At 41.9% G+C, this 20478-nt stretch overlaps 1 protein-coding gene across 1 annotated transcript; it reads right to left on the bottom strand.

The window, feature by feature from the left end:
• Positions 1-10950: 10950 nt before the first annotated feature.
• LOC311014468 (cytochrome P450 2J2-like) lies at positions 10951-15778 on the bottom strand. Its single transcript, XM_084011090.1, has 11 exons — positions 15719-15778; positions 15536-15631; positions 14304-14434; positions 14062-14224; positions 13648-13797; positions 13398-13558; positions 13123-13299; positions 12634-12894; positions 12329-12409; positions 12036-12282; positions 10951-11839 (listed from the first exon to the last, which is right to left on the bottom strand). Exons 2-11 carry the CDS (start codon positions 15627-15629, stop codon positions 11664-11666), a joined length of 1641 nt encoding a protein of 546 aa, XP_083867216.1. The 5' UTR covers positions 15630-15631; positions 15719-15778; the 3' UTR covers positions 10951-11663.
• Positions 15779-20478: the final 4700 nt, after the last annotated feature.

Genomic DNA, 20478 nt, shown 5'->3' with positions numbered 1-20478 from the left:
TGTATCCAGATTTATGAACACGCTCCTCAAATGATCACCTCAGCAGATAACTGTGACTAAACAGCAAACAGAAACACTCAAATCCACCATTCATCCTCTTTTACAGTAAGATAAATGTCTCAAGCATAACAACAAATGGGAGAGAGAACTAGGATGGAGACATTAATAAAAGGTAGCAGCAGGTGGAGGTTGGGTGGAGAGCGGGATGTAAATAAAGTGAAAAGAATACTCACTACATTGCACACCACAGAAAGTTCTTACAGCCGAATGACCCCCAATGTCTCCTTCAATATGTATCCAACATGATTTCATTAAAATAAAAATGTTAAGATGTTTTCAGGCATAGACACCTTTTTTTATTAGCAGTGGACAGCTAGGAAAGACAGGAGAGAGAGGGGGGGTGACATGCAGCAAAGGACCTCCGGCTGGGATTGGAACCTGCGTCGGCTGCGTATGCTCATGGGTACATGGCATGCGCTCTAACCACTCTTCCACCTGCGCGCCACATGATTTAAATATTGAAGATGATGATACTATGATCTTTGAAATCTATATCATAGGAAACTGGACTTGCTTTATGTTTTTGAATTGATTGATTGATTTTATTTGACCATTCTTGATATAAATATATGAAACAGCAACCTGTGCCATACATTATATACATAACTATAGTCAGGGATGACACAGTAAAGCCTAAAGGCTTATTTCCATTGTGGTCCCTAATATTTAAATATTTGTTATATATTTTGTCCAAAGCATTTATATCAATGAGGGTGGAGTCACACGAACAAACAAATACCAGTGTGTGACATAACTTCATTCCATGTTCTTTCCCTATTCTCTATTTTTTTTCCCTTCATTGATAATAATAATAATTATTATAATAATAATTATAATAATTTATTTATTAATAATACACTTTACATCAACTCAATGGCATCAAAGTGCTACAGTGCACAAAAAAGAATCCACAGTCTATTGTGGCTTTGATGTTTAGGGAGAGCATTCCATTTCATTGATTCCATTTCATTTTGATGACATCACTGTTTTTTTTCCTTCTGTGATTCCATTCCATTCTGATGACATCACAGAGACATCAAAGCAGTTGCTTTGATGTCTCTGTGATGTCACATGTTCAAAGCACTGCAGTCTATAAATATAGTGCAGGTACTGAACAAACACAACCTTTCTTAAAGGTGTTGCAGGAAAGTCCAATCGAGAGATAGAAGCAGGAGACGAAGGTCAACCAACTCAAGAATCTTTTTGAGACACAGGAGGAGAAGACAGAGAAGACCTACAAAACCATGCAGAAGCAGGAGACGAAGGTCAACCAACTCAAGAATCTTTTTGAGACACAGGAGGAGAAGACAGAGAAGAACGACCAAACCATGCAGAAGCAGGAGACGAAGGTCAACCAACTCAAGAACCTTTTTGAGACACAGGAGGAGAAGACAGAGAAGAACGACCAAACCATGCAGAAGCAGGGGACGAAGGTCAACCAACTCAAGAATCTTTTTGAGACACAGGAGGAGAAGACAGAGAAGAACGACCAAACCATGCAGAAGCAGGAGACGAAGGTCAACCAACTCAAGAATCTTTTTGAGACACAGGAGGAGAAGACAGAGAAGAACGACCAAACCATGCAGAAGCAGGAGACGAAGGTCAACCAACTCAAGAACCTTTTTGAGACACAGGAGGAGAAGACAGAGAAGAACGACCAAACCATGCAGAAGCAGGAGACGAAGGTCAACCAACTCAAGAATCTTTTTGAGACACAGGAGGAGAAGACAGAGAAGAACGACCAAACCATGCAGAAGCAGGGGACGAAGGTCAACCAACTCAAGAATCTTTTTGAGACACAGGAGGAGAAGACAGAGAAGAACGAAAAGTTCCAAAAGGACCTGGCCGTGTCCAAGCAGAGCTCAGAGACAACCATCCACCTGCTTGAGACAAAAGTCCAACAGATGGAGGATGAGAAAAAGGACCAGGCTGTGTCTGAGCAGAGCTTGCAGACAAGCAGCCACCAGCGTCTCCAGCTGCTGGAGACAAAAGTCCAACAGATGGAGACAATCATCCACCTAATGGAGACAAAAGTCCAACAGATGGAGGATGAGAAAAAGGAACCTGAGGACAAGTTCCAAAAGGACCTGGCTGTGTCCAAGCAGAGCTCGGAGACAACCATCCACCTGCTGGAGACAAAAGTCCAACAGATGGAGGATGAGAAAAAGGACCTGGCTGTGTCCAAGAAGAGCTTGCAGACGAGCAACCGCCTGCTGGAGACAAAAGTCCAACAGATGGAGGACGAGAAAAAGGAACTGGAGGAAAAGTTTGAAAAGGACCTGGCCGTGTCCAAGCAGAGCTCGGAGACAACCATCCACCTGCTGGAGACAAAAGTCCAACAGATGGAGGATGAGAAAAAGGACCTGGCTGTGTCCAAGAAGAGCTTGCAGACGAGCAACCGCCTGCTGGAGACAAAAGTCCAACAGATGGAGGATGAGAAAAAAGAACTGGAGGACAAGTTCCAAAGGTACCTGGTTGTGCCCCAGCAGAGCTCGGAGACAAGCATCCACCTGCTGAAGACAAAAGTCCAACAGATGGAGGGTGAGCATAAGGAACTGGAGGACAAGTTCAAAAGGTACCTGGCTGCGTTCAAGCAGAGCTCGCAGACAACCATCCACCAGCTGGAGACAAAAGTCCGAGAGATGGAGTATGAGAAAAAGGAACAGGAGGACAAGTTCCAAAGGTACCTGGCCGAGTCCGAGCATAGATCGTGGAGAAGCATCCACCAGATAGACACAAAAGTCCAACAGATGGAGGATGAGAAAAAGGAACTGGAGGACAAGTTCCAAAAGGACCTGGCTGTGTCCAAGCAGAGCTCGCAGACAACCATCCACCAGCTGGAGACAAAAGTCCAACAGATGGAGGATGAGAAAAAGGAACTGGAGGACAAGTTCCAAAAGGACCTGGCTGTGTCCAAGCAGAGCTTGCAGACAACCATCCACCTGCTGGAGACAAAAGTCCGAGAGATAGAGTATGAGAAAAAGGAACAGGAGGACAAGTTCAAAAGGTCCCTGGCCGAGTCCGAGCACAGATCGTGGAGAAGCATCCACCTGATGGAAACAAAAGTCCAACAGATGGAGAATGAGAAAAAGGAACTGGAGGACAGGTTCCAAAGGTACCTGGCCCAGTCCGAGCACAGATCGTGGAGAAGCATCCACCTGATGGAAACAAAAGTCCAACAGATGGAGAATGAGAAAAAGGAACTGGAGGACAAGTTCCAAAAGGACCTGGCTGTGTCCAAGCAGAGCTCGCAGACAACCATCCACCAGCTGGAGACAAAAGTCCAACAGATGGAGGACGAGAAAAAGGAACAGGAGGACAAGTTCCAAAGGTACCTTGCCGAGTCCGAGCACAAATTGTGGAGAAACATCAACCTGATGGACACAAAAGTCCAATATATGGAGGACAAGAATAAGGAACTGGAGGACAACTCAAAGGACCTGGCCAATGAAGTACAGATCTGTGAGAGAAGAGTCAGAAAGGTCGTTGAGGACAACAGGGTCCTGGAAAAGCTCTGTCTGAACATGAGGAAGAAGCAATGGAGAGGACTCTTCCCCTCCAGGATCCAGAGTGACCAGGCAGAGCTGCAGAAGATGAAGAACAAGATGCACGAGGAGGAGAAGGAGAAGGAAGCCAAGCGGCAGAAGGAGGTGTGTGAATGTGGAAAGGAGAGGCCAAAAAGAAAGTGTTTGAGTGACTGCTTTCACCGAACAAACAGGCGTGATGGCGACGAAAAGGTGGAGGAGGCTGCTGATTGTTCAGCTTAGGTTGGACAAAATATATGCATATATGATATGTATATATATAAAAAAAACACCCTTCATCCATCTCCCTCACCTCTGTCCTTCCTCACCTCCAACGTAAAAGGGTTTTCTCCTGGCGCTCAGGTTTCTCCCACAATATATACATATATATTATGTTTATAATTAAAAAAACACCCTTCATCCATCTCCCTCACCTCTGTCCTTCCTCACCTCTGTCCTTCCTCACCTCCAACGTAAAAGGGTTTACTCCTGGCGCTCAGGTTTCTCCCACAATATATACATATATATATTATGTTTATAATTAAAAAAACACCCTTCATCCATCTCCCTCACCTCTGTCCTTCCTCACCTCCAACGTAAAAGGGTTTACTCCTGGCGCTCAGGTTTTCCCACAATATATATATATATATATATATATATTATGTTTATATTTAAAAAAACACCCTTCATCATCTACCTCACCTCCATCTCCCTCCACTCTGTTATTCCTCACCTCCAATGCAAAAGGGTTGCTCAGGTTTCTCCCACAATATATACAGTACATAAATATGTATGTATATATATATGTATAAAAACACCCTTCATCCATCTACCTCACCACTCCTTCCTTCCACTCCTGCTCCACCCTCCTCCTCATTCAGGGCAGCACAGTGACCCCCCTCTCTGTCCACTGCTAAATAAAAGGCGTCTATGCCAGAATGTTTTTTTTCCAAAAAACAAAAACAAAGGGATAGTTCAACACTTTGGCAAACTGGCCCATTGCTATAATCCCTATAGTCACAGCAATAGGTTCATTACCTTTATTTGTCGGTGTAAGCTATTTTTAGCTGCTCAGAGCTATGCTACGGAGGCTAATGGGACTTCCTGGTTTCCCTCATCAAACTCATCAAATACACAATCCAACATCTCCAAAACGCTTTTGTGGACAAGTTGTGACCTGCACATTCACCACTCATGGTGTGGATTGGAAAGGAAGACTGCTGGCCCAGAAGGCCTCCTGCAGATGATCAACTGATCAACGGTGCAGTTGCAGGGCATATGGACTGCCATGTATGCCTGCTTGTAGACCATGCCAACTTGACAATTGTGAGAATCACAATAATCCACCTCTATGGGACGAAGTGTGTGACGACTAATGGTAAATCTAGTGAAGGTCACAGTGCAAAACAAATATAAACGGTGGTGTAGTTGGTAGCAATGTCACCTCACAGCGAGAGGTGTTCGATTCCCGGGTCGGCCCGGGTTCCTTCTGTGTGGAGTTTGCATGTTCTCCCCGTGTGAGCGTGGGTTCTCTCCGGGTTCTCCAGCTTCCTCCCACAGTCCAAAGACATGCAGGATGGGGATAGGTTCATTGGTGACTCTAAATTGCCCGTAGGTGTGAGTGTGAATGGTTGTTTGTCTCTACATGTTGGCCCTGTGATAGACTGGCGTCCTGTCCAGGGTGTACCCTGCCTTCGCCCAATGACAGCTGGGATCGGCTCCAGCCCCCCCGTGACCCTAAATACAGGATAAGCGGTAGAAAATGGATGGATGGATGGATGAACTCTATTTATTTATGAACTTTTTTTAACAAGAACGTTAATATACTGTTAATTAATTTTTATGCTCTGTAACATATGATTTTTGTACAGGGCTACATAAGCAAAAATGTGAAAATTGGGGTTATGGTTGGGGTTGGACGTATCTCAGGAACGGTAGTCGTAGAGACTCGTATGGCAAGCCGTTTTATCATTTAATAGCTAGACTGGATATGTATTGCAGATATCTGTAATTCAATTCTTCCTAGTCAAAAAGAACATTTCAGATATCCACAATGGCATTCTTCCTAGGACAAATTACGTCACTTTTCATTCATGTATATTAGGCTTTCAAATTTCAGATATCCACAATTTCATTCTGGATATCTAGAATGACCATTCTGGATATCTGCAATTGAATTCTTACGAGGAAAAACTCCCATTTCAGATATCTTCAACCCAATTGTTACTAGTCATAATTTTAATTTCAGATATCCAAAATGAAATGATGTGTGTGTGTGTGTGTATTTTTTCCAGTGGACCATGTACCTAGTATCAGTTGTACAATCCTCACTAGTCAATGAAGGGGGAAAAAAATAGAGAATAGGGAAAGAACATGGAATGAAATGATGTCACACACTGGTATTTGTTTGTTTGTGTGACTCCACCCTCATTGATATAAATGCTTTGCACAAAATATATAACAAATATTTAAATATTAGGGACCACAATGGAAATAAGCCTTCGGGCTTTACTGTGTCATCCCTGACTATAGTTATGTATATAACGTATGGCACAGGTTGCTGTTTCATATATTTATATCAAGAATGTTCAAATAAAATCAATCAATCAATTCAAAAACATAAAGCAAGTCCAGTTTCCTATGATATAGCTTTCAAAGATCATAGTATCATCTTCTTCAATATTTAAATCATGTGGTGCGCAGGTGGAAGAGTGGTTAGAGCGCATGCCATGTACCCATGAGCATACGCAGCCGACGCAGGTTCCAATCCCAGCCGGAGGTCCTTTGCTGCATGTCACCCCCCCTCTCTCTCATGTCTTTCCTATCTGTCCACTGCTAATAAAAAAAGGTGTCTATGCCTGAAAACATCTTAACATTTTTATTTTAATGAAATCATGTTGGATACATATTGAAGGAGACATTGGGGGTCATTCGGCTGTAAGAACTTTCTGTGGTGTGCAATGTAGTGAGTATTCTTTTCACTTTATTTACATCCCGCTCTCCACCCAACCTCCACCTGCTGCTACCTTTTATTAATGTCTCCATCCTAGTTCTCTCCCCATTTGTTGTTATGCTTGAGACATTTATCTTACTGTAAAAGAGGATGAATGGTGGATTTGAGTGTTTCTGTTTGCTGTTTAGTCACAGTTATCTGCTGAGGTGATCATTTGAGGAGCGTGTTCATAAATCTGGATACAAGATAAAGGTTGTGGTTATACTGTAACTGCATACCTCCATTGTGTTTCACACTTTCCTTTCATCTCTCCCTCGGTCCATCCAACAGTTTTGCTATTTGTTGTTATTCTACTCCGATGTCATTTACCTTGTCTTCCACATGCTTTCTCTTTGGCTTCTTCTTCCTTTCTTTTACCAGTATCTTTAAATCAGGAGGAATGCATGTTCAGACATGGAATTAGAGCATCACATATTTCACATAAACTCAAAAGCATCCTCTTTCTGTAAACAATGTCTGTCATGCTGTCTTAAAACTACTGGCTGGACTGAGGCTCGGTTGGTGGTAACAGTATTGAATCCCTCAACTCTCACTCATCTCCAAAATCAATCGTCTCGTGAAAATCTGGATAAAAATGGATCTTCGATTCACGTTGACTTCAGCTGGGACCTAAATAAATCTTTGACAAACCCTAATTCACCAGAGCCTGTCAGAATAATTTACAGTTTTTTACGATTGTTTACACACTAAAATAAAAAATTCCACACAATTTGCAAAATTCTACTCCAAGGAGCAAAACACCTCCACAGATTTGCACAGCATTACACACAATGTCTGCTTCACCCTTTTTGCAAAACATTACACAGGGATTTGTAAAACGCGACACACATTTTCACACCTTAGACACAGATCAGGATTGTGAGGTTACTTCCTTGTCATTACAAAGCCCCGGATTGCCAATGACCACACTAATGAACACATTGGATCATCACATCCACCAAGTGTGGAAGCACACATGGGCTTATTTGAAAACGCAGCACTCAGCTGTGCTATAAAAGGCAGCAGGTGAGTTCACCTGTCTTCAACAACAATGGAAGGAGCTAGAAGAAGAAGAAGAAGAAGAAGAAGAGAGAGAATGCGTTAGAGGAAGAGGAGAAGGAGGTAGAGGAGGAGGCCCAGGTAGAGGAAGAGGAGAAGGAGGTAGAGGAGGAGGCCCAGGTAGAGGAAGAGGAGAAGGAGGTAGAGGAGGAGGCCCAGGTAGAGGAAGAGGAGAAGGAGGTAGAGGAGGAGGCCCAGGTAGAGGAAGAGGAGAAGGAGGTAGAGGAGGAGGCCCATGTAGAGGAAGAGGAGAAGAAGGAGATAGAGGAAGAGGTAGATAAAATAAATACTTGAAATATTCAGTCTGCAGCATCAGTGTTGTGCAGTGCTTGGTAAGTTTATAGTAGGCCTATTTGTGTACATTCTCCCTATATCTCAAACTAATCATGAAGAATGTTGTGGGTTTGTCACTATTTTTATCTAAATTATCCGTTACATAACAACGTCTGGCCAAAAATCTAGCACATGCTATTTCCTAAAATTAGTTTTTTTACAAATGTGTTTTTTATTGATCACAGCAGTGTGAAACTGGCTGCAATAGTGTCTGATCATTGAGGACTGTGTTGGTTAAATGAAAACTAATAGCATTTTCACAAATATGTGTGTATGTTTTGACTGAAGTGTGTCATTTTGCAAACAATCTAGGAATTATGCAAATTGAGTTTGGTGTTTGGATAATTGTGATTATATTTTGAAAAAAAGAACCCGGTTTTCAAAATTGCATGTAAACAATTGAAAAAACCTGTAATAGTAAAACTATCCGCCTCAGATTTCCAGCCGCCTTCTTTCAGCATCTCTACACGTAAGCAGTGTAAAACAAGACAGCAACATCAGCAGTGTGTGTGTGTGTGCGTGTGTGTGCGTGTGCGTGTGTGTGTGTGTGTGTGTGTGTGTGTGTGTGTGTGTGTGTGTGTGTGTGTGTGTGTGTGTGTGTGTGTGTGTGTGTGTGTGTGTGTGTGTGTGTGTGTGTTTTGCAGCCCTGTGCACTCCTGCCTGCCAAAACGGGGGAAGATGTGTGGATGTCAACAAATGCACGTGTGTCGGTGGATGGCAAGGAGCTCGTTGTCAGATAGGTGAAACTACACTCACCATCTGAATCCATCCACTGTTATATGATGGGAACGTTAGTCAGCATTCATTTTACATACGGGACACATGGTCAACCTGTGTTTTAAGGTAGTAAAACAAATATTATCAATAACCACTCATCGTCAAGAGGATTGTCCACTAAGTCCTAATTCAAGCAAAGCAGGAAATATAATGAAAAACCTTTGATGAGGTGGTAACTTTGTTCTCTGCTCCCGGCACCCTGATTTTAATTTGCTTCCATAAGGAGGTTTTACCTCCCTGCAGGAGTCACAAACTGATATGTAAGATTCCAATATTCCATCAGCTGTTGGGCTTTTTTACCAGCTGTGGATGCAGCGGAGATGTCCTTGGTTTCTGGCTGGATTTACTTCACACTTTTTAGATAAGACAGTTTTCTTTTTCTGTTGCTGCCTTTTTCAGTATTTATCATAATTGACTGCTGTCTTTAAGCCAAATCTCCCCATGAGGAGATAAACTTGAGAGGGAAAAAATACTGTCAGAGCGGGAATGATTAGTCAATGACAGAATATGAATTGGGAGCAACTCTGATCATCAATCATTTAAATTATTATTCAAGGAGAAATTCAAAACAAAATTGTTGGTTCCAGCCTCTCAAATGTGAAGATTCCCTGATTTTCTTTCTTTTATATAAACTGAATTTCTTTGCTTTATAATTGCTGTCCAGACAAAACAAGCATTTTGTAGAAGTCATCTTTGGCTTAACTATTTTACATTTTATAGATCAATGAAGTGTTTGACAGATTTACCATCAATGAACATAGTTAGTTGCAGCCTTTAGGCTCCAGAAAAATGTGGCTTTCATTTTAAACTATCACCCATGGCCACAAGGTGGCGCTGTCAACAGATTATAGAGCAGCACCAGCATCTCTAAAGGCCTGTTTGTAAATCCAGCAGCCTTCAAAAAACCCAACAGCCTTTATAATAAGTGAACTCTATTGACTACATAATAAACTGAGCTGGATTTGCAGGTTTTAAACAATATCCTGTTTATTTAATTTAGCTTATAATTAGCGTCCTTTTTTATTGTCTTTTTATTGTCTACTTGTTTTAATGTGTTGCATTTGTGTTTGTTATTGTAAAGTCAATTTCAGCTACATGAAATATGCTCCATTCATAAAGTGATTGCTATTTTATTCTACCGATGACCCTACTACAATAACAGTAGCTGCTCTGTGGATTTCTAGCAGAAACGTTGGTGTATGTTGACTTCTGTGTCCCTCAGAGCCGGTTCAGTGTCAGAAACCTTGTAAGAACGGCGGCGTGTGTGTCGGCCTCAACAGGTGCCGCTGTGCTAAAGGGTTTACTGGAAGTCTCTGTGAAACAGGTTAGTCTGCTGTGTGTGTGTGTGTGTGTGTGTGTGTGTGTGTGTGCGTGTGTGTGTGTGTGTGTGTGTGTGTGTGTGTTAAAGACCTTTATTTTCCGTCACTCTGCATTAAGACTCACTGTGTGATGCTTCTGCAGCGGTGACCACTCCCTGTGTGCCGCCCTGCCAGCACGGGGCCACCTGTAGTCCTCACAACACCTGTACCTGTCCGGAGGGCACCGCCGGCCTGCGCTGTGAGAGGCTGTAAGACTGTAACACACAAACAACACCAGCAACGTCTGCTGCTCTGTTTTCTACTCAAGCTCAGTGTACAATTTCATAACCTGTTATATGATCTTAAATGATCATCATGCTGGAAAGTAGTCTCAATACGTGGCTATGTGAACAAATTCAAATTATTATTGTTACTTATTCTCAGGGATGTGTGTGTGTGTGTGTGTGTGTGTGTGTGTGTCCCAGGACGTGCCGTGTGGTCACCACCGTGGTCAGCATGGCTCGAGCCGTACGAAAGGCGTTTAGGGAGAGCTACGTGGACCGCTGTGGACCCCTGGGAGTCCAGCTCTGCATCAAATACAGGTGAGCCGTTTCCTCATGACCTCCTCTAGATGAGGGTGAAGTACTTTGTGAAGTTTGGAGTAACACAAGGGAGGAGTTTTATCCCAGGAATGTTCAGTCAGTCAGAAAAATAGATCAACTTCCAGGAACTTTCCTGTCATCTTCACCTCTTTATGTACTTAGTGTTATAGATTTAGCTTCCTGATAAAACATTAGTGCATTAAGAAATGAGAGAGTTGTGTTAGAGAAGCATTTACTTCCCATGATTTTAACATGTCTTGTATCATTAGAATAACCAATGCTTTGTGGTTGTGTGTCCAGGATAAACCAGGCCCGGGTCTACCTGCAGGCCTACAGGGTGGGCTACAAAATCCAGTGTCCAGAGAGGAAGGGGGCAACTCACAAGAACTGAAAGAGGCAAGCTGCAAACTATAAAAACAAGGATATGATCTGTACGTTTCATTAAGGCGGTTTTATTTGATCAACAGTTTAAATCAGTTCTCTACACGTTATTGTTTACATTTCATTCATTCATTCGTCACGTTTGTATATGGCAGCTGGAAGTTATTAAATAATTGTCTTTTTACAAAATGGTTATTGTTTATCCTCAGTGAACTCTTAGTGAGAGTCTATGATATCAGTTTACTGAGTTCACTTCAGGTAAAACTCCCAATAAAGATAAACTGTCACACAGAGACACATTTTGGAGGTTGATAGCTGCTGAGTGACAGAACAGGACCTCAAGTGATCTCACAATACAACTCAAAACAGAACGTACGTCTTCTTCTTTTATTAGTTACAGTTTGAACTTCACACACTTGCACCCTGTGGCTGTATATTCTTATCACCCTACACTGATCTGCCCACTAAACAAGAGGTAGATGACCTTGTCTGCTCCACATTCCTGTAAAACAACAAGCGACTCGGCGGCGTCCTCATGATATTACTTGAGTTCGGAGCTTCAGATGGTTGACATATCCCCTAGTCACTGACAGAAATCACGAGAGTTTAATCCCTTTTGAAGTATTTGCGTCCTGTCTTATCGTGAGGTGGCGCAGATTTCATATTGAAACGGTGACAGAGTGACGCCGAAGTGAGAGTCCATCACAGGCTTCACCCCAGCAGGCATGGAGATAGTGAAGTGCTGCATGAAGGAGGTGAAGAAGAGGAAGAGCTCCATCTTGGCCAGACTCTCCCCAGGACACAACCGCTTACCTGAGACAGGAAATCAAACTGAATATTTCTTTGACACACTGTTAATGGCTACAAACTAATCTAAGACAACAGTAGTTATATTATTACAGGAAGTAGTACAGGAACCACCATAGGGTCCACGTGTTTGCTGGGACAGACTCCAAGCTCCTGCATAAACTCATAAAGAGACTAAAAACAAGAGACTGTAGATCCTCACCAGCAGAGAAAGGGATGAAAGCAGCTGGCTTCACGAACTTGCCCTCCGCATTCAGAAAGTGTCCTGGGTTAAAGGTGTTGGGCGTCTCCCACTCACTCTTGTCGTACAGCGCCGAGGTCAGATTGGGGATTATTGTAACTCTGGTGGTTGGAGTCATATTAATAATCCATAAAAGGTGCAGCATGGTCTGGAATGAGACATGAAATCGTAGAACTGACCTTTGGGATCGTGTAGCCTCCCAGCTGCATCTCCCTGTTGGTAAAATGAGGAAGGCTGAGAGGAACTACGTTGACCATCCTCTGGATCTCGTGTATGACAGCGTCGGTGTAGGGCAGGTTTACACGATCTTCCATGGACGGCTGTCTGGACCTTCGCTGTCAAACAGCAGAGAATACAGGGTTTCACCGACAAGCTGCAGGAGTTCTTCTTAATAACTCACAGGGAGATGAAGCAATGCAATGCAAGAGGATATACAGTAGTATTTAAAAATGTGTAGATGCATAACGGTATTCATAAATGTAAAACAATAAACTATGTGACTTTTGCACTCTTTATCTGTACAGCCACTGCCTCCTGTCCTGCAGGAACTCATTCCTCATTCTCCTGTTTGTCCTGTAGCAAACTGACCACCAATACATATTTCTTTAGAATCACCCATCTGCACATGGGTAAAAAATGAAGTAGAAGGAGCTTCATTGACCTGGTCAGTTCTCTCACCCTGGATCTCAGTGTACTTTGCCATATAGAGGAGAGCCCAGCGCACGGTGGAGGCTGTGGTCTCCGAGCCAGCCACAAACAGATCCATGACACATATAACCAGGTTTTCTTCATCAAAAGCATCATCGACACGCCCCTTATTCTGAGAACATACAGATAAAAGACAAAACATGCTGAAACTCAGCGAGGAGGCATCGTTTATTATGGTCACTTTAGTGAAATGTAATGGGCCATGGCAGGAGTGGTGCCGCAATTAAAATGTCATATAACAGCTGATAAACCGAATGTTGGAACAAAACAAGCAGATATGATGTTCAGAGGAACTTCATGAACACGGCAGCATAAGAAAACCAGATGTAGTGTCAGTCACCATGTGAATCTCGTTCAGGAAGGAGTCGATGTAGTCTCTTTGGTCCGAGGGATCCCAGTTCTGTCTGTGCTCCTTCATCTCTGCTCTTATGAAGTCCTTGACAACATTTAGCATGTGCTGGAGTGTCTGATGTGGCCCTGGCAAACGTCTCATCAGCAGAGGGAACGCGTTGTAAAGCTGCAGAGTAGAGCATTCTGTTGAGGCGTTTTGAAATATTGAAATCACAATTACCATTCTTGTATTAGGATTTAATCAATAGCTTTAAAATACTGTACCTGTGCCCAAATGGAGGCTTGAATCTGAAGAATTTTGCCGAGCCACTTCATCAGTTTCACAAACGTCTCGTTGCCGTACTCAAAGCGATGACCAAAAACCAGCGAGCAGATGATGTTGGAGACGGCGTTGTTGACGACGAGGTGTGGATCGAATGGCTTCCCTCCACAGTTAAAAAGAAAGATGTGCTGTTAGTTGTGTATTTGTAATCCTCTATCATTCTGAATGTGACGCTGTGCATTCACGGTTTACCTTTATAGCCGTTGAAGACTTTTGCAAAATATGTAAATTCATCCAAGATGACCGGCTCAAGGGACTTTTTGGCAAATCCAAGATTTCTGAGACTTGAAAGAGCAAAGCGTCTCTGCTGCTTCCATGCATTGCCGTTACTGAAGAGTAGCCCTGATGGGGAGCACATCAAATGTAGAGCAACAGTGAAGTAGATAGACAGCAGGGAAATAAAGGAATATTCTTTACCAGAACTAAATTAACTTCTGCAATCTTAACTGTCTTCACAGTGATTGTTTTTCCTCTATATTTAACAACGTGACATGGAAAATAATGTAAAAATCTTTGAACATGTGAACAAACACAAACCAGAGAAACATAGCCTTTGCGTGTGTGTGTGTGTGTGTGTGTGTGTGTGTGTGTGTTACATCCTCTCACCTAGTCCATGGGTTATGTCCTGTACCAGAGGAAGCTTTGGACGGTCCACCAGGCTGTCTTTTTGGTTTACTAGGGCTTCTTTCAGAACCTGAAACCCATTCCACACCACTATCCATGCCTGGCCCATTCGCATGCTGTACACATCTCCATATTTCCCTGCTAACTGTGAGAGAGGTTTGGTAAAAAGAGGAAGAGCATGATACATCATATAACAGAGACATCAGTTAACCTGGTATATCTACCTGTGTCATAATTTCATGGCTCCTGCTGTAATCCAATGTGAATATGTTTCCCACTATGGGAAATGCCTGGGGTCCTGGAGGGAAGCTGTCGGGCTGCCGGTTCTTAATATAATCTGCAGTGAGGATGAAAACTGCAGTGAAGAGTAACAGGCTTTTGATATCCAAGTTAAAATAGGATGCAAGTCCTGAAAAGCTTGAATCCATTCTGCAATCAAGGACTCAAGCCTGCTGGAATGAAGCCGATATTTTCCTTGCTTCTTCTTTCACACAAAGTTTGTTTTGTGTTGCCAGGAGCCAATCATATCATTTACCTCATGGTTCTTGGGAACACAGCAAAGGTCTACTGGTTCCAATGGACTCTGCCCTTTTTATATATGGAAAACAGACATCAAACATGCTTTTAAGTCCTTATCGAAGACACACCTTTTCCCCTGGAGCAAGACACCCTTTTACTGTATTTCTATGTGTTCTTTCTTATCTTATTGTATTATGTTTATGATGTAATAAATTGTTATTTATAGCACTTTGATCGACTGTTTGGTTTTTAACATGCTTTATAAGTTTGAGTTGAGTTAATCCCTTATAGTTTTCTATAATCCTTTGTCTTCAGTGATGGAAAAGAAGTTAGAATTTAAATTTGACTAGATTTAGCTAAGCAACTCAAAGATCATCTGGAAATCCACCACATTCAATCAATCAAATCAAATTTTTTTTTTATTTGTATAGCACTTTACAATAGCCAGACGGTACCCAAAGTGCTTTACATCAAAGCAAAAATAATACATTAAAACAATACATAAGCATACATAAGTGCCACAGTGCTGCAGGGTGTTTGAGGCCCTCTAAAGTGCATTTAAGTAAAAACAGGCAAAATAAGTATGCCTAAGAGCAGGACTACCCTAGTCACAGTTAAATGCCAATCTAAAAAAGTGTGTCTTCAGCTTTGATTTAAAAAGCACTACAACTACTCAACACTGCACTGGTAATACTAATAGTAATATTGACACTAGTGAGGATTGTACTACTGATAGTACATGGTCCACTGGAAAAAATCACAGACACAAACACACACACACACACACATTAGTTTGAAGAAAAGTGAATGCAGAAAACACCCGCTACCTCCGCTACCCTTCTGAACACGCCAGTCTTTGCCCCAAGTCTATACGATTTACCGTTCCAGAGATAAAGCCAACCCCTGGTGCAGAAGTGTGGCAGTGGAGGTGACGTACCTGTGAGGCAGCCGGCTCCAGTCCAGCCGGGAGGACACAGACACTTGTTCCAGCGCATGCAGGTACCTCCATGGGCGCAGGGTGGGGAGCACATGGCTGAAGAACACAGTCGACACCGATCCGTTATCTCACAGCAACGGCAAATAACTGTGACGTCAGTATATTCTACAATGATGTTTGCACCTGAGCAGCCTGGTCCAGGGTAGCCGGGAGGACAGGTACAGCTGTTTGGGCCGACACACACTCAATGTTGTTTCCTACAGTGTGATTAGAGTGTGTGGATGAAGCATTAAGTTATTACATTTTACTCCATTAGTCTGTCTCTGTATGCCTCGTAACGTTGGTACTCCACTGATAGTTGTTACACCACGGGACTGGTGTCATCGTCAAAAAGAGGTGGGGCAAAGTAAGTTGAGATGCATTGTTTTAAGGTACCAGTGAGACTTACAGGAAGTCCAGTTAAAAATTGCCAGATGGCGTCACGTTGCATTGCTGCCTGGCAGCAACCTTTGATTCTGAAAAGTGAAGCCAATCTGAAGTACCTTAAACTCGTATTGTCTCTCTACTGGCCATCATGGGGTGACTCCTCTGGTTGCAAAAATACGTCTGATTGTATAGGAGTTTGGCTGCACGGTGGTGTAGTGGGTAGCAATCTCACCTCGCAGCAAGGGGGTCCCGGGTTCGATTCCCAGTCGGGCCCGGGTTCCTTCTGTGTGGAGTTGGCATGTTCTCCCCTTGTGAGCGTGGGTTCTCTCCGGCTTCCTCTCACGGTCCAAAGACATGCAGGATGGGATTGATTGACACCACCTGGGGTCAGTAGGAATTCACAGAATTTCTTATAATGACTCTCTCCGCCGTTATTAATCAGTCAGGTATCATTCATTTAGATATCAATGAATCAATCTTACAATCTGAAACGTAAACCCTGAATGCATTGTTTTTGTTTTTTTTTTGGCTCAGAAGAAATATACACAGTAAACGACTTGGCGACAAATTCATATTCATTGAACTAACTAATGATTTTAATGTATGTAAATTATGGCTGGATAATCAACTTTTTTGCTTTTTTACGAGGCCTATTCTGTCCCTGAATCGTGTACCATCAACTGAAAGATAGTTAACAGGATTCAGAAGAAGGGCTAACATGATGTTTAATAATTATTGTAATTTTTCTCTTCTTTTTCTTTATGTGAAACTGAAATATAAACAAAGTCACAATATTAGATTCATATCAATGCTATGACAAAAAGCTACATTTTAAATTGGCCTATTTTTTTACCCCTAGAAAATGAGATCATCACAAAGTTGACAAATGTATGAATTTCTATTATTCATATGTGCAATCGAACAAACACACAAAAAGTCATAAACTTAAAAGCAAAGACTCTCCAAGGCACAAACGCGGAGGCGTTTCATGAGGCTTCATCTCACCATCACTAGTTATTGGTGGTGATCTAAGAATCTTATTTATAAATGGTTACCAATACTATAAGTACTATTGTTAACTGCAGAGCAAACATGAAATCATGGAGAGGCCTTTTCTAGGGTCGTAGCACTTTACCTGCCCTCTAAAATAGAATTAGACATCTAGGGAAGCTGTAACATTGTAGATGTCATCAAGAGACAATAAGATCATAGTTTCCCCGATAATCAGAATGACGGGTTGAGCTGTAATAACAGTTTTTAATAAGATCTAGAAATGTGTTAATAATCTAAAATAACAAACAGAAATCAGGCCATAAAACCATTTTACTCACTAATCTAAAACCAAAAGTATCACTCAAGTCTGTGATTATAACAGCATTCTAAACTGTGTGAACAAGGCGACTCCAAAAAGAGAATATGAGTCGAGAGCCACGTACAAACAAACAAACAAACAAACAGCAGTATTAAATCCTAAAATAGGAAGTTAAAAGTGTACATTTAGCTGAAACTAGAACCATAAATGACTAAATTCTGAAGACTGAACTCCTTCAGGTAAACAATCAATACGTTGATCAATGGTGTTGCATCACTATAGTTTGTGAAGTTGCTCTGTGTTCAGGGAAACAACCGTTGGCTCATGTGATCATTGGCATAATGGTGAAAAGTGTGTTCCGGGGTGTGTTTGGTTGTGGTCTCAACGTGGGACCAATAGAACATTGTAGAACATTCAGGGTTGAAAGGTCATCGTGCTGATGTCACCTCATGCAGGACATGGTGGGGTTAAAAACCGTCGGTTTGGCTGCGTAGTCTGGAGGTCGGTCTCATGGAGATGTAGTTGTGGAGCAGCTGTTCTGGCTCTGGTCTGGTCTGCCTGGTAACTGGTGACTCTCAGCAGACGGGGAGAGAGAGGCGGAGTCACGCTAGCTGCCGTGTGTGAATCTGTCTTACACTAACTCTAAGTAGAACTTTATACCACAATGTAAACCATGAACAGTACACTAAAAGAAATAGAACCAGAACCATTGAACCATCACTTATTGACTACTACATCACTACTACTACCTCTCTAGTACTACTACCAGCTCACTACTACACACTACTACCACCTCACTAGTACTACTACCAGCTCACTTCTACACACTACTACTACCTCACTAGTACTACTACCAGCTCACTACTACACACTACTACTACTACCTCACTAGTACTACTACCAGCTCACTACTACACACTACTACTACCTCACTACTACTACACACTACTACTACCTCACTACTACACACGACTACTACCTCACTAGTACTACTACTACCAGCTCACTACTACACACTACTACCACCTCACTAGTACTACTACCAGCTCACTACTACACACTACTACTACTACCTCACTAGTACTACTACCAGCTCACTACTACACACTACTACTACCTCACTAGTACTGCTACTACCACCTCACTACTACTACTACTACCACCTCACGACTACACACTACTACTACTACACACTACTACTACCTCACTACTACACACGACTACTACCTCACTACTACTACCAGCTCACTACTACACACTACTACTACCTCACTAGCACTGCTACTACCACCTCACTACTACACACTACTACTACCTCACTAGTACTACAACTACCACCTCACTACTTCACACTACTACTACCTCACTACTACACACTACTACTACCTCACTAGTACTACTACCAGCTCACTACTACACACTACTACCACCTCACTACTACCACCTCACTACTACTACCACCTACTACTACACACTACTACTTCACTACTACACACTACTACCACCTCACTACTACACACTACTACCACCTCACTACTACTACCACCTCACTACTACTACTACCACCTCACTACTATACACTACTACTACCTCACTACTACACACTACTACCACCTCACTACTACCACCTCACTACTACTACCACCTACTACTACACACTACTACTTCACTACTACACACTACTACCACCTCACTACTACACACTACTACCACCTCACTACTACTACCACCTCACTACTACTACTACCACCTCACTACTATACACTACTACTACCTCACTACTACACACTACTACCACCTCACTACTATACACTACTACTACCTCACTACTACACACTACTACTACCTCACTACTACACACTACTACTACTACCTCACTACTACACACTACTACTACCTCACTACTACACACTACTACCACCACACTACTACTACCACCTCACTACTACACACTACTACTACCTCACTACTACTACACAGATCCAGATTCTCTTCATGAACAGATGTAACGGATATCGATAGGGCATGAAAGGAGACGACCCAAGAACTTGTTTTCCCACATTGATTTTCTGCAGAAGACATGAACACACATGATTTGCCGTTCCTTCTTTCTCTGTACCTCTGTTCCCTCACCATACCAGGCGGCAGTGTGTTACCCCAAAATACATAAAACACATAAACACATCATTTTAATATCACAGGATGTGACAGAGCTATTTAAATGGGCAGGAAACATTTAAACGTAACAACAAATCTCCTCAAAACCATGACAAGATATACAGGAGGGAGAACAGCGACCTCTGCTGGGCAAATTAAAACAGTACGTGGATGGGAGAAAACGAAAACGAAACTTCTCACATGTAGCACGAGTAGGCTACAGGTATAAAACTATTATATGGAACAACGAGTTCATAACTAGGAAAAATAAATCACTATTTCTGAAACACTGGATTGATAAAGGAATAATCCACCTTAATTTTTTACAAAATGATGAAGGTGAAGTTTTCAGTTATGAAGAATTCCTTGCATCTAAAATCTTCCCGGTTACCTATAAAGAATTTCAGACAGTAATGAATGCTATTCCCAGCGGCATTCTCCAATTAATAAGAGGTCATTTTGAAAGGCAAGAGGCAGATAAAGTTGACTTTACCCTCTTTATTAATGGTATTAACATTATGAGTCATCATTGTAATAATAAACATATAAGGAATAATTTTTTCAGAAAAAGGAAAATCACACCTAGAGGAACATTTGTATGGTCTTCTTCTAACTCGGGCATTAACTGGAAAACAACATGGCTCCTTCCACACATATTTGCCATTTCTAATAAAACAAAAGAAGTTCAATATAAAATTATTCATAACATCTACCCCACTAACAAATTTGTGTCGAAATTTGTTAATATTGATATCAACTGTGTATTTTGTAATACAGAAGTGGAAACAATTAGCCACCTTTTTTTTTTATGTAATTTTTCCCAGATTTTTTGGAAGAAAATTGAAGCTTACATCACATCACATTCCAACAAACCAGTTACCCTGAATGCCAGAGATATACTGTTATATTATAATAATAATAATAATAATGACAGGAATCTGCAACATTTAATTAATCTGATTATTTTAATCGCAAAATTCCACATACATAAATCTAAATTTTCCAAAGGTCGACCTTTCTTTCCTGTTTTTGAAATCGACTTCAAGAA

This window comes from Eutrigla gurnardus, assembly GCF_963514095.1.
Source record: "Eutrigla gurnardus genome assembly, chromosome: 6".
Classification (NCBI taxonomy): Eukaryota; Metazoa; Chordata; class Actinopteri; order Perciformes; family Triglidae; genus Eutrigla; species Eutrigla gurnardus.
This window is presented reverse-complemented; position numbering and strand designations above follow the sequence as displayed.